The 14,836-nt window shown below is 49.8% G+C and overlaps 1 protein-coding gene across 8 annotated transcripts in view; it reads left to right on the plus strand.

The window, feature by feature from the left end:
- The first annotated feature begins 11,547 nt into the window (after positions 1 to 11,547).
- The window catches only part of shtn3 (shootin 3), a 31,800-nt gene continuing 28,511 nt past the window's right edge, over positions 11,548 to 14,836 (plus strand). For all 8 annotated transcript variants that reach the window (XM_085417896.1, XM_085417915.1, XM_085417902.1 and 5 more), the window contains exon 1: positions 11,548 to 11,825. In XM_085417896.1, the coding sequence (XP_085274022.1) occupies positions 11,742 to 11,825 (84 nt within the window). In that variant the 5' untranslated portion in view covers positions 11,548 to 11,741. The remainder of the gene's footprint in view (positions 11,826 to 14,836) is intronic.

A 14,836-nucleotide genomic window follows, 5' to 3' on the forward strand; every position in this document is an offset into this window, starting at 1 on the left:
ATGACGAGGGTCCATTATTAGCTCTCAGAGATGTTGAGACCTGAAGTTATTACCCTAAAAGGCAAGTAATGTAGAAAAGGGAAGTTATATGTCGGTTTATGGTTATTAGAAGTGTACGTGATGTACCCTTGTCTGCACGAGTTGAACTTTTGCCGGTCTGTCACCATGTATTTTTTAACTGTATTGACGTAGGTGTGATATTTTATCCTATAAAACCAGAACCCAATGTATTCTTGTCAGAGCAAAACAATCCGTATGCTGACGGTTGGTTGTTCTCCTGTGATAATAAAACTCATCGTTTGATTGCACTTTTCCGGAGCCTCCGTCGTTTGTTGTCTGGTCTGAAGTTGATTGATCTCGCAGCAGAGGTTTGTTGAGCCTAGAGGCTGGGGCTGAGGCGAGTAGAGTTGGGGTGAGTAGAGATGGTCCAGAGTCACCGGAGTCCAAAGTCTGTTGAGCGGCAGCTGCCTGAAGCCTGGCTTATCTGTCTCTGGTCCCCTCCGTTCCCTGCCTTTGACCGCACTGGAAGGCCAGAGTCTCTGTACCAAGAGTGATAGCCAGCTTCACGGTGTCAATGCAGGCCCCCCAGCGGGTCAGCAGATCAAGGCCAATGCACTGGTCTTGGATGTCAGCAAGCCAGAAGTCGTGCACCAGCTTCAGATCCTTCACTCGGATCCGCAACGGTCTCTTCCCCCGCATGTCAGTTCTCTCCCACGTCACCAGCTGGGTGTCGGTGGGCGACCAACCCATCACAAGCGGCCCGGACGTTCCAGGTCGTATTAGGGAAATGGTAGACCCCGTGTCCACCAGGGCCCGGCAGGGCTGGTCCTCAACACAGCAGCTCAGGTAGAGACCCTTGAGGTGCCCGACTAGGCCCACCACCGTGCATCGTTCTTGGAGCGGGGCTGTAAGCTGGAGCGGTGGTTCCCTGGCTATACCGCTCCTTCTCTCGTTTCCTTGAGGCCACATAGTCTGGTCTTTGGGGTGGGTGCCAGGCAGTCGTGCGCCACGTGGCCAAGCTCATCACAGAAGTGGTCGGTCGGTTGACGGGGACGCCTCCAGGGCACCAAGGGCTGCAGCTGGCATATCTCGGTGAACTCCCCCTCCCTGTCGCAGTCTGCGGCTCTGATTTGGGGGTAGTTTGGTGGAGTTACCTGCTGGTTAGGTCGTGAGGCAAGCACCAGCTTGGCCCTTTCAGCCTCAAGGAGCGCCTCACGGAGAGTTCATAGCATGGCCAGCCAGACGTGTTGGCGCAGTCGTTCTGGAAAGAGTCCTCGCAGAAAACCATGCAGGCTAAGCTCCTCACGGGCTGCTGCTGGGAACTCTGGGTAGCCACGACGAGCATATAGCAACACATCAGCTGCAAAGGTGCCCAGGCTTTCCCCTGCCCGACGGCTCCGGTTGGTCAGCTGCTCCCTGCTCTGATCAGTGGAGTGCCGCTGCCCAAATCGCCTCTCGAGTGCCATGGTGAGGGCCTGGAGCTCATGCTGCTCTGCCGGGGCTAGGTCAAGCAGTACCTGCAGTGCATCTCTTTCCAATGCTAGTGCTAGGTGCGTAGCAGCCTCTTCATCACTCCAGCCACTATGCCTGACTTGTGAGAGGTAAGGCTCAAGCGGGGTTAGCCTGTTGTATTTCGGTACCTTAGCTGGTGTTGTAGGCATCACTGCTCGCTGTCGGGGGCTCAGTATGTCGGTCGACAGAGGCAGCCCATGAAGCATTGTCCTAGCGTCTATCGCGAAGGGCCGCTGCGCTCTCTCCACCCAGAAACACTCAGTCACAGAGAACACGTCACCTGTAACCATGGCAACGTAACGCTGCCGCCTGGAACAATATATATATATATATATATATATATATATAGGACATCTACTGGACGTAAAAATATTAGTTGGCATGAATTTGAAGAGTGTAGCATTTTGCACACAGCCTATAAATGTCAACAACAAAAGGAGTGTGTAAAACATCTATATTGTAGTGATGGCAGTATACTCTGTATATTTATACTGGCAGTATGGAAAATGATTATTTGGAAATGCTTAAAATGGAAATGATCATTTACTGTGAGGTGAGGTGTGGTTGGGGTATGGACAGTGTTTGTGCTTTTGTAATGTTGAGGTATGGACAGCTACACACTGAGGCTTTGAGCCTCAGTCCTGCCTGTTCACATTTTATTCTGTAAAAACTAAATTTTCACTGCTTTTAGGACCTTTTTAGTGGGGAGAAAATAGCTAGGATTTAATGATTTAACAAATCTTTTAAATCCTTTGTCCTCCACAATGCTAAATGGCTGGGAGTCCTCAATCACCATGCTAACCAGGTCTTCATCTATTTGAGATTGTTCTCCTGAGGAAAGACAATAAAAACAAAGCACAAATATAAATATCACACACGTAACTTATTACAGTTGTATAATATTGTTATATCATTTAGTAACATTACGGCATGCTATATTATCATGGCATTCGATGGCTCACCTGGTCTTGCTCCACAATCAGTGTTCCCCTTATTCTCATGCAAAGCTCTGTAGTGCCTAAACATGGATGAGGTGTTGTTGTTATATCCCAGCTCCCTGGCACATAGCAAACACTTCACCTTGTACAAAAGTAAAGACAGCTTAACGCAAATTGTATTGCACCATCAGTATTATGAAAATACATCTTCTGTAGAAATTTACATACCTTGTTGGGAGGAATAAGATCAAAATGTTCCCACACAGGAGAGGACATCCTCCTCTTCTTAGCTGGCTCCATTCTCTCCTCACTCTCCAGAACGTCACATCATCACTACCCGAGGCTCCGAAGCACTTTTTCGGTAAATTAAACGTGTTTGTAAGCTAATCTGTAACTACCGTCCTTAGCTAGGTCCTGAGACCTAGCTAGCTAAGATGAGCACTTGGCTGTCGGGGAAACTTGATTTGTAAAGTTTGTTTAGCTAACCCGTGCAGGTGAATAAATTTACCCTGACTAAAGAAATCAAGAGAAACGCCCCAGGCTGCTCAGTCACTAATTACCTTTACTGTACTTTTAGTACAAGTATTATTCTGTAAAAGCAACAGGCTGCACTCTGCTTCAGCTCCTGTGCAGAACTGATTATTAAATATCTTCAAACAACAGCATGTTTTCAGTCTCTTGCAACATCTGTAAAGACAGTAATGTGGAGGTAAGCATCAACGACACAGAGCTCTCAGTTCTCACTCCTTCTTTATTCATCTCCAACATCAACTGCGCATATCGCGCTACAAAACACAGGAACACACTTCCTATACACTGGGTGTGAGTGGAGCCCTCTAGTGGTCCACCACACATGCCCCCCGAACACCCAGCAGAACTAGTCCAGGACCCGGGGCTTAAGCAAACGGCCGGAACGGCTGAACTGGGGGGGTGGGGAACTGACCGAGGGCAACCCAGCGAGGCTGGCACTGGCGGTCAGAAAAAGCTGCAGACGACTCGGACTCCGTTGATTTTGGGTCGCTCCTGGGGGAAAAAACAGAATCCATCAGCCCGGTGGCAGGTGGGCAGCCGCGGCGAGGGGCCTGGGCCGGGACCACCTGATCCTCTTGCATAACATGTGCAGGCTTAAGTCTGTCAACAGAGACAATTTCCTGCCGACCACCAAAGTCCAAAATGAAATGTTTGTTGCCTGGTTTAAGAACCCTGTATGGCCCGTCATATGGTGGCCGCAGCGGAGTCCTATGGGCATCGTGCCTGACGAAAACGAAACGAGCAGAGTCCAAAAGTGTCAGGCAGGCAGTGGTGCACAGGACCAGGAACAGGAAATGAGTCTCTTGGGGGGCGAAAAGGCAACAAAGAGGTATCGAAACATGGGGGAGGGCTCTCGGGTAAGAATTCCCCGGGGACCCGGAGAGGCTGGCCGAGGACCAGTTCAGCCGGGGAAACCCCGAGGTCTTCTTTAACCGCGCTACGCAATCCCAGCAAAACCCACGGAAGACGGTCGACACAGTCGCCACTTGTTAAGGAAGCACGGAGCGCGGCCTTAAGTGACCAGTGAAACCGTTCGCACATCCCATTAGCTTGCGGGTGGTATGCTGTGGTGCCGTGGACCTTGACTCCCAGGCCGTCAGCCATAGCAGACCAAAGCTCGGAAACAAACTGGGGGCCCCTGTCCGAGGTAATGTCAGCAGGGGGGCCGAAACGTGAAACCCACGTTGACAAAAATGCCCTGGCCACCGTCGCCGCTGTCGTGGACGCCAGGGGTACCGCCTCTGGCCACCTGGTTGTGCGGTCCACCACAGTCAAAAGGTGCGTGAAACCCTGTGACTGGGGCAAGGCACCAACCAGGTCCACATGAACGTGATCGAAACGCCTACCCGGGACACAGAAAGGTTCGGTTGTGTGTGCCGGTGGATTTTCGAGCGTTGGCATGGGATACAAACCGCTGCCCATTCTTTCACCGTCTTGCGAAGGCCCAGCCAAACAAACCTGGCGCTGACCAGCTTGACCGAGGCCCGGACGCCGGGATGAGAGAGGGCATGCACCGAGTCAAAAACACGAAGATGCCACAAAAGGGGAACCACCGGGCGGGGGCGGCCGGTGGAAATGTCGCAAAGAAGGTGTGGACCGCCGTCCCACACCGGGGCGTCCTCCAGCACGAGGCCCGTTTTTGTTGACTGAAGGGCAAGGACGTCCGGGTCAGCACGTTGCTCGGCGGCCATGGCAGCGTAGTCGATGCCGACATACACCGGAGAAACCAACACACGTGAGAGACAGTCAGCGGCGTGATTGGACTTACCAGCCACATGCTGAATGTCTGTGGTAAACTCAGAAATGGCCGCCAACTGGCGCTGTTGGCGTGCGCTCCATGGGTCAGAGACCTTGGACATCGCAAACGTCAAAGGTTTGTGGTCAACGTACGCAGTAAAGTTGCGACCCTCGAGGAAAAAACGAAAATGTCGTGTCGCGAGGTGCAGGGCCAGCAACTCCCTGTCAAAAACACTGTACTTGCGTTCAGCATCCCGGAGCGTACGACTGAAAATCAGAATCAGAATCAGAATCAGAATACTTTATTGATCCCTGGGGGAAATTATTTTTTGTTACAGTGCTCCATTTTAAACCAACATTAAGACAAGACAGACAATACGCTAACTAAGAATAGTACAATATATACATATATATACATACATACATACATAAGTCACTTATAAATAAATATTTGGAAAAGAAACGTGTAGTTGTAGCAGCAAACAGTGTGTTAAGTGGATGCGTTGTACAGGGAGATGGCCACAGGCAGGAATGATTTCCTGTGTCGTTCAGTGGTGCTTTTCGGTAATCTCAGTCTCTCACTGAACGAGCTCCTGTGACTGACCAACATGTCATGGAGTGGGTGGGAGGTGTTATCCAACATTGTCTTTATCTTGGACAGCATCCGCCTCTCCGACACCACCTTGAGGGAGTCCAGCTCCATCCCCACAACATTGCTGGCCTTACGGATCAGTTTATTAAGTCTGTTGGCATCTGCGACCCTCAGCCTGCTCCCCCAGCATGCAACAGCATAGAGGATCGCACTGGCCACCACAGACTCATAGAAAATCCTCAGCATTTTCTGGCAGATGTTGAAGGACCTCAGTCGCCTCAAAAAATAGAGACGACTCTGGCCCTTCCTGTAAAGTGCTGTGGTGTTTTTAGCCCAGTCCAGTTTATTGTCAATGTGTACTCCAAGGTATTTATAGTCCTCCACAATGTCAACACTGACCCCCTGGATTGAAACAGGGGTCAAGTGTTTCCTGGTCTTCCTGAAGTCCACGATCAGTTCCTTGGTCTTTGCCACGTTGAGCTGCAGATGATTCTGCTCACACCACGTGACAAAGGAGTCGACCACAGCCCGGTACTCTGTCTCATCATCCCTGCTGATGCATCCAACCACCGCAGAGTCATCAGAAAACTTCTGAAGATGGCAGGTCTCTGTGCAGTGGCTGAAGTCTGTGGTGTAGAGGGTGAAGAGGAAGGGGGAGAGGACAGTCCCCTGTGGTGCCCCTGTGTTGCTAATCACCTTGTCAGACACACACTGTGGGAGACGTACATATTGTGGTCTTCCTGTCAGGTAATCAACAATCCAGGACACCAGAGAAGCATCCACCTGCATCGCTGCTAACTTATCACCCAGGAGGGTCGGCCTGATGGTGTTGAAAGCACTGGAAAAGTCAAAAAACATGACCCTCACAGTGCTCGCCGGCTGGTCCAGATGGGTGTAGACACGATTGAGCAGGTAGATGATGGCGTCCTCTGTTCCGAGACGAGGCTGATAAGCGAACTGAAGGGGATCCAGATGTGGTCTTACTATGGGTCGCAGCTGGTCCAGGATGAGCCTTTCCAGGGTCTTCATGATGTGGGAGGTCAGTGCCACGGGCCTGTAATCCTGGGGGCCACTGGGACGAGGCGTCTTTGGTACAGGGACGAGGCATGATGTCTTCCACATCACCGGGACCCTCTGCAGACTCAGACTCAGCATAAACAGTTTATGAAAGACTCCACACAGCTGGGGGGCACAGGCCTTGAGGACAAGGGGACTCGCTCCGTCTGGTCCAGCAGACTTGCCTGAGTGAAGTCTCCTCATTTGCATCTCAACCTGGTATTGAGTGAAGGTGATGGGTGGGGGAGGGGTGTCAGGAATCTCACAGGAGGCAACATGTGAAGAGAGAGGCTGGCACAGTGGTGTGGCTCTGGATTCCAGGCTGACTGCAGGTGAGGTTGTGGGGGTGGGAGCAGACACTGTGGTGTCGAATCTATTGAAAAACAGATTCAACTCGTCGGCTCTATTCTCACCTCCCTCAGCTCCCCTGCTGTTGGTTGGCCTGAATCCAGTGATGGTCTTCATGCCCCTCCACACCTCTCTCATGCTGTTCTGCTGGAGTTTCCACTCCAGCTTCCTCCTGTAATTGTCCTTAGCCTCTCTGATCTTGTCCTTTAGTAACACCTGGACCTTCCTCACCTCCTCTTTGTTGCCCCCTCTGAAAGCCCTCTTCTTGTTGTTGAGGAGGGCTTTGATGTCCTTAGTCACCCACGGCTTGTTATTTGGGTAACAATGAACAGTCTGAGCTGGAACAATGGAGTCGGTGCAGAAAGTTATGTAGTCTGTGATACACTCAGTAAGCCCATTGATGTCCTCGGCGTGAGGCTCACAGAGTGTTTCCCAGTCGGTCACCTCGAAACAGCCCTGTAGTTCCGCTATTGCCTCCTCTGACCACCTCCTAACAGTCCTGGTGGTCACAGGTTCCCTCCTCACAATTGGCACATAGCGGGGGGTGAGGTGAATCAGGTTATGATCTGACCTACCAAGTGGGGGGAGGGAGGAGGAGCTGTATGCATCCTTGACGTTAGCATACAGTAAGTCTAAAGTTTTCTCTCCCCTGGTGGGACAGTCCACATATTGTTTGAATGTTGGTAGTGTATTGTCCAGTGATACATGGTTGAAGTCACCCGAGATCACAATAAAGGCACTCGGGTGCTGAGTCTGTAGCCGAGCTATGGCAGAGTGGATAGTGTCACATGCAGCTGTGGGGTTAGCAGAGGGGGGAACATAAACAGCCACCAAGATGACGTGAGAGAATTCCCTGGGTAAATAATACGGCCTGAGTCCAACAGCACACAGTTCAGTGTCCGGGCAACAAATCCTTTCTTTGATTGTTATGTTGGCAGGGTTACACCACCGGTTGTTAACTAAAACAGCAAGCCCACCTCCTTTACGCTTACCGCTAGCGATGCTGTCCCTGTCCGCCCGAACAGTGTGGAAGCCTTCCACGGAAGCATTCTCATCGGGAATGACCTGGTGCAGCCATGATTCGGTGAAACACATCAGGCTACACTCTCGGTATTCCCTCTGACTCCGTACCAGTGCTGAGAGCTCGTCGATTTTACTTGCCAACGATCGCACATTTCCCATCACGATAGACGGCAGACACGGTTTAAACCTCCTCCTCGCTTCGAGCCTCCGCTGTCTCACCGTCACCTTTTTTCTTCTCTTCTGTCCTTGACCTCTGCATCCCCGATGTGTTTTCCTCCAAATTTCAGCTGGTACTTCTGCGGGCACTTCTGCGGGCCTGGCCAGCGAGCCGGCCGGCATCAGGGCGATCAGCTGATCTCTGGAGTAAACAGTCCGTGCGTGTAGGAGATGTGCCGCGGTCCCGTTCCATGATAAAAGTAACAGTTCCACGGCCACCAGAAGAACAAAAACTCTCTCAATCCACATGATTGAGTAAGAGATAGAAAACGGAGGAAAATACAAGTCAGAAAAAAAAAAGAATACGTAAGAAAAAAGAGCTAAACTAAGAGAAAAGCAGGAGCGACTGTAACAGGCTGCACGCTGGTTGGCGCATGCGCACTGATTTTTGAAAAAGGCGAGCGGTTGCCAGAGACCTGAAACCCGCTGTTCCAACACCCCACCCACTGCCACGTCAGAGGCGTCGGTGATTAACGCGATCTCCGCCGACGGAAACGGGTGGGCCAGCAGGGCGGCGTGGGCCAGCAGGGCGGCGTCAGCCAGCGCAGACTTCGCTGCGGAAAACGCACGGACGCGTTCCGGCAGCCAGTCAACCGGATCTTTGGCTGTTTTACCTTTTAAAGCAGCATAGAGTGGCTGTAGCAGGTGGGCAGCTCTGGGGAGAAAGCGGTTGTAAAAATTTATCATCCCCAAGAACTCCTGCAATGCTTTAACCGACGTGGGACGCGGGAAAGCCGAAACGGCCTGGACTCTGTCGGGCAACGGAACCACACCTTCAGCGGAAATGCGGTGCCCGAGGAAATCCAGAACAGGCAACCCAAACTGGCACTTGGAAGGGTTGATGATCAGGCCATGCGCTGCCAAACGCTGGAAAACCTGGCGCAGATGGGACTCGTGCTGGCTCGCTGAGCAGCTGGCCACCAATATATCGTCCAGATAAACAAAAACGAACGGCAGCCCACGCAAAACGGAGTCCATCAGCCGCTGAAAGGTCTGGGCGGCACCTTTCAGGCCAAACGGCATGCGCAAAAACTCGAACAAGCTGAAGGGGGTAATGACAGCGGTTTTAGGAACGTCTTCGGCGTGCACGGGAACCTGGTGATACCCCCGCACCAAGTCAATTTTAGAAAAAATCGACGTTCCGGCGAGATTGACAGAAAAATCCTGAATGTGGGGGATGGGGTAACGATCATTCTCCGTGGCATTATTTAAACGGCGGAAATCTCCGCATGGCCGCCACCGAGCGTCCGATTTGGGCACCATGTGAAGTGGAGAGGCCCATGCACTGTTCGAACGCTGTACAATGCCAAGGCGCTCTATGGCTGCAAACTCTTCCCGAGCGACGGACAGTTTCGTGGGGTCGAGGCGGAGCGCGCGCGCAAACACCGGGGGCCCGACCGTGGGAATATAATGCTCAACCCCATGCTTCGTTACCGTGCTAGAGAAAGTAGGGACAGACAGCGATGGAAACTCTAAAAGCAAACGCTGAAAAGCATCCCCGGAGGTCACTACATTAGCCCGAATCAGTGGCTCGGCGGCCCGAGTAAAACAGGGTAGCGAAGAAAACGAGAGAGCATAGATTAAACGTCTGTTAGCAACATCGACAAGTAGTCCATGAGCACACAGGAAATCAGCACCCAAAATAGGTACAGAGCTAGCGGCAACAACAAAGTTCCACTGGAAATCCCAGCCATGAAAACAAACAGTCACCAACCTTTCCCCAAACGTTTTGATGGGAGAGCCATTAGCTGCAATGAGCTGCGGCCCACAGTTCGCTGCTAGTCCGTCGGCAGCGGTAGGGGGAAGGAGGCTCTTCTGGGAGCCGGAGTCCACGAAAAAACGTCTCCCGGAGCGCGAGTCCTCTATGAAGAGCAGCCTTTCTGTATTGCCAGCGGTCGCGGCTGCTACGGCGCGCTGGCGGGTCCGTTTCCCTGGGCCGTGAAAGCGCAAAGCGGCAGGCAGCGACGTGCTCTGTCGCCAAAACGCTGATGGTAGAAACAGATGCTCTTTCCGCGGTGCCGGCGTGTAGCAATCCCTGCCGTCAGCAAGGGGGCGGATGCTCCGGGGGAGGCAGGTGGAGGCGTGGAAGGTGCCGCAGGCGTGTCCGTAGCCAGGGCGTGAACGTCGAAAGTGCGGCTAGCCAGGAGAATACGATCCGCTTCTTCAGCCAGGGAGCGATAATCCTTCACAGGCAGAAGCGGAGAGTTCGCGAGGACAGCTCTCACGGCGGCCGGTAGTTGGCGGAGGAAGAGGTGCACGAAGAGGAAACCACCGTCATCCGGCCCGAGCAACGATAGCATGTTCTCCATGAGCCCGAGCGCGGTACCGCCACCCAAGCCTGACAGGTTGAGGAGCTTTTCGGCTCGTTCGGTGTCGGAGAGGGCATTGCGCCGAAGAAGCAGCTCTTTGAGGGTGGCGTATTACCCTTGGGCGGGTGGGTCCCGGAGGAGCGCCATCGCGTGACGGGTGGCCAGCGGGTCGAGCCACCACATGGTGATACTTCGTGTCGTCAGCCAAGATGCCGCGAAGGGCGAACTGAGCCCCCACGTGTACAAACCATGACGGGGGGTCATGGAGCCAAAAGTCCGGCAGTTTCAGCGCCACAGCGAACGTAGCTGCAACAGGAGGCGGAGGTCCGGCGGCCGCTGATGCATCCATAGCAGAGTCTGCGTTATCTACGGCCCGTTGCATGCTCGAGTCAGGGGTCACCAATGTGGAGGTAAGCATCAACGACACAGAGCTCTCAGTTCTCACTCCTTCTTTATTCGTCTCCAACATCAACTGCGCATATCGCGCCACAAAACACAGGAACACACTTCCTATACACTGGGTGTGAGTGGAGCCCTCTAGTGGTCCACCACAGTAATACCATTTTTTTTTTTAAAAAAGCAAAAAAAAAAAAAAGCTTGTACTTCAGTAACTCCTCATTAATAATTAACTATGGATTAAACTCTTGAACTGAAAAAATGTAAGAGAAGAACTTCAGATTCTGGGTGTGTGAGGACAGAGAAGGATCAGCTCTATTTCAGATTTGAGAAATAAACTTTATATTTCAGTTTGTGATGGTTCTGTTCTCTTTGTGATTACAGGAGCTGTGCTCATATACCCAGGATCTGAAGCAGACAGATCATCCAACATGTTAACTGCAAAATTAACTGATGAAAACAGTACAAAGGTTAAAGTACCACATGTGCTGTCAGTGACTGTTTAAAATGAAGAGTGGAATCCCTATTTTAAATTGTGTTTTAAAAAACGTTTTGAAAATCAGGTTAATTTGGAATTTGAAAATGGTTTTTGAAACAAGGTTTTTATTGACATTTAGGTCTTTTCTTTGTGAAATTCATTATCAAATTGAAGTGTTTATTGATCGATTAATAATTCATTTTGAAAAATGTATTTAAAAAATAGTGTTTAGATTAAGTGATTTAAAAATCAATTCGAAAATGAATTTACAAGTGCAGAAATCATTTTATAAATTATTATTTAAGCACAGAATTCTTTATTTCGATGTGTGGCTATTGTGGTCCTCCATAGAAGGAGGCGATCATGGGAGCAGGATGACGCTGTCAGTGAAGGGAGGAGGAAGAGGAGGAGGGTCCTGCCCGCCGGCAGCAGCAGCATCGTACTGAGCCTCTCTCCATCCCATGTGCTGCAAAGGGAAGAAAATGAGCTCACGTTCAGACATGTGCTCCTAGAATTTCAGCTCTGTTCGGCTTTCCTGTTTTTAAAAAAAATATAGCTGGTGATAAGAATACATCAGCAGCCTGGAAGATAATTTGTCAATCAAAATGCTTCCCTGCTCACCATCCGCGCAGATGGAGGGATGCGAGGAGGAGGAGGAGGAGGAGAAGGACGCACACATGCAAACAGAGGTAAAATGACACAAACGTCTCCTGTGCTGACTTCCGACACTCCAAATCAGCGTGTGAGAGGCGAGCATGCATGCGGGAGCCCGAGCGGCTCTGTTGCCCTTGTGGGACATTTCGCCGCCCGGCTTATGCTAGTGGAGCTCAGACATCAAAGAGCCGGACCCCTCCCTAAATCGTGCTCTTCACGCCATTTAAGCGAACTGAACCAGTCAGTGAGGAGAAATGATACGAGTAGCACAGCTACATCTTCCTTCATGGGGAAGTTTCTGAGTTTAAAACACGCTGTGTGTCTTTTTGTGTAAAAATGTGCGGAGTGAATGAGGCTGCCGGCTTATTCTGGACCGTGTGTCTTACTGCGTGCTCCCTTACAATAGACAGAATGAAAAACGCCTTAAATCATGTTCTCACACCACCAGGGCTTGGCTATGACCCCAAACACCTGCATGGTAGGGGTGGGCACAGGGGAAGTGAACCCCAGACCCCATTTCAGTGGTAATGCCTTGCTCTTGGAATTTAGTTGCCCCACCCTTTGACCTCCAAGAGCGAAAAATATGCTTAAAGTTGAGGTGGGAACAAAACCATCAACCTTTAGTGCTTATTCACCTGCTTCTTGCCCCCTTTTGATGGCTTTATGCCCACTTACTTACTGGGAATCGGACCCTCAAACCAAAGTGTATCAGTGCCTTGCTCTAATGTTCAAAGGCAGTAATGGATCACTAAGCTTTATGCTCGATCAGAGTCAGGGTTTCATCAGAAAATTCTGTTTTAGCACCATCTTCTGCAGAAAAATGTATTTGTAGCTGTTTTGTGGGTGAAGAAGAATAGAAAAGAGTCAGAGTCTTACTCACATTCTAATTTAACCTGCTAATATTAAACTAGTTTGCTTTAGTTTCTTCTTGAACTTTGTAAAGAATTAAGTTATAATCCAAGAACAAGAGCAGAGTCTTAGGGTCATATTGCAGTTTTTATAGGTTTCAGCTAAATTTCCTGGTCTTCATTTGACTCAGGCACTCTCCCAGACACCCACCTCAACCATGATCATACAGTTAAAGATCCACACTTTAGCCGTACTCTGGTAATTACTGTATTGGCTTATCAAGGCCCAGCTGTGAAGCCTCAAGCTGGATTTTTAAATGCATGAGCGAGGTGTGGATCCAAGAAACACAGCATGATCACTGCAAAGAAAGAAAAGCATCTACATTTTAGCTAAATCTACCTACCGTTTACAAGGATTCAGCCAAAAGAAAAAAGCTTAACCTTCCAGGTATTATCATATGTGGACCATGTTTTAATACTGTAATTGTCTCGGTGCAAAGAAAATGAAAAAATATTCATAATAACAGTTTGTTTCCATTAAAATTAAAAGGAAATGAGAATCAAATAGCTTGGGACTGCTACTCTGATAGGTGGGGAATAGGTTTTTTGTCGTGGTCGGTGGGAAGTGCAGGAGATCGAACCGCTCAACCAGGCAACCTCAGTGCCTTCCTGTGTGCCGATGAACCGGCTGCCCTCACTGTGCTCCTGAGGGAAATCTAAGCTGACAGTGTGTGAGGCTGCAGGTAGAGCCGGGCAAAAGTGGGACAAGTGCTTCCTGCTGCTGGAGGAAAGAGAGAGAGAGCACGAGCGAGCGAGTGAGCTGGATGCTGAATGTCCTTTTCGTGCTTTTTTATCTGAGGAATGTCCGTTTTGTCGCAATTCCGCCCTTTAGTGGCCTCGAACTTTGACCACTGATATGAGATCAAGCACCGTTTTCCTGTTAGCATCAGAACACCATGAACACATCTGTGTCACTGACACAAAATAGATCCAATCAGACTGTGTTCATCTGTTTGTAGAACTTTTTAGGTCACATCTGTGAAATCTAATGTAAGGGGAGCTGAGGATGGTGAAGCATCAGTTTAGGGCTACACCCCAAGAACAGTTTAGGTTCTTAGAGCTCAAACCAGGAAGTGCTGGTGTCTGTCGGTCCTAGATTTTAATGGAATAACATTTAACGGGTTTAAGAATTCCAGAAATTAGCCCAGTTCTCCAAGTAGCTGAAGTTACACCTCTGACATCAGTGTGTGCAGGTGAAATGTGTGCAAATAGGTCTTACATTACAAATCACAAGACAAGCGAGCACCAATTGTAAGGAAAAAAAAGATCCCATCCATCCCAGAATTTATATCCATATGTGGGATTTTGCAGTGTTGTTACTTCTCTGTTTTGTCAAGTGTTGGTACGTCATCCACAAAATGTCCTCCATCACTGTCAGAAACACCAAGTAGCTTTAGGATCTTCAGTGGAAAATGTGGTCAAATGTGTCCCTGACCGCCTTGTTTAGTGATCTAAATGACCAAAGAGCTATCTGTCTTGGTGGTCATTCATGATCTAGTCTGCCTGCGACTATAATACTAGGTCATTATGGCCACACAGAGTGAAACTAATGGTGCTCTGTGAAACTCATCAAAGTCAAAAGTTGGTTCATCAGCTGCAAGTTGCTCTGTAATGGCAGATTAAGTCAAATAACTAACATTTGTTAGAACAATCACAGAGTAAATAAAGAGTAAGGGGGGAAGCCACCAACATTAAGTCACCCAGCGGTTTGTAGAGTGTTACGAAGCTTCAGGTTTGGCCTTTCATCCGTCACCATCTTTGTTTCATTTAACCTGCATCATGAGGTGGAGGTGACTGAAAAAGTCTAATCCACCTTTCCAATCCCAAAGCAGCCACACCCTGATGCAAGCACAGCTTCATCTCCTGTGGATCAGAAGTAGAAAGAATAGAGGCTTAAGATGCCTTTGAGCCCTGTGCACACTCTGTGGAAACAGCCAGTCTGTGTTTGCATCACACCCAGCTGCTGCATCAGTCAGATGCTTCTCCTGTATTTACCAGTGACTGATGACCACCTGAACACAAACCCCTGATGAGTACAGTATGGTCACCGTGGGATTTGTCCAGGCTTTACAAGCAGACAGTAACTGCCTGAATGCATCTTTAAATTGCTGATGGGCAAGCGAGGATGGACACTAAAA

The sequence above is a fragment of the Rhamphochromis longiceps genome, linkage group LG2, assembly GCF_057381845.1.
Source record: "Rhamphochromis longiceps isolate RC_006_pf linkage group LG2, R_longiceps_female_GT1.1, whole genome shotgun sequence".
Classification (NCBI taxonomy): domain Eukaryota; kingdom Metazoa; phylum Chordata; class Actinopteri; order Cichliformes; family Cichlidae; genus Rhamphochromis; species Rhamphochromis longiceps.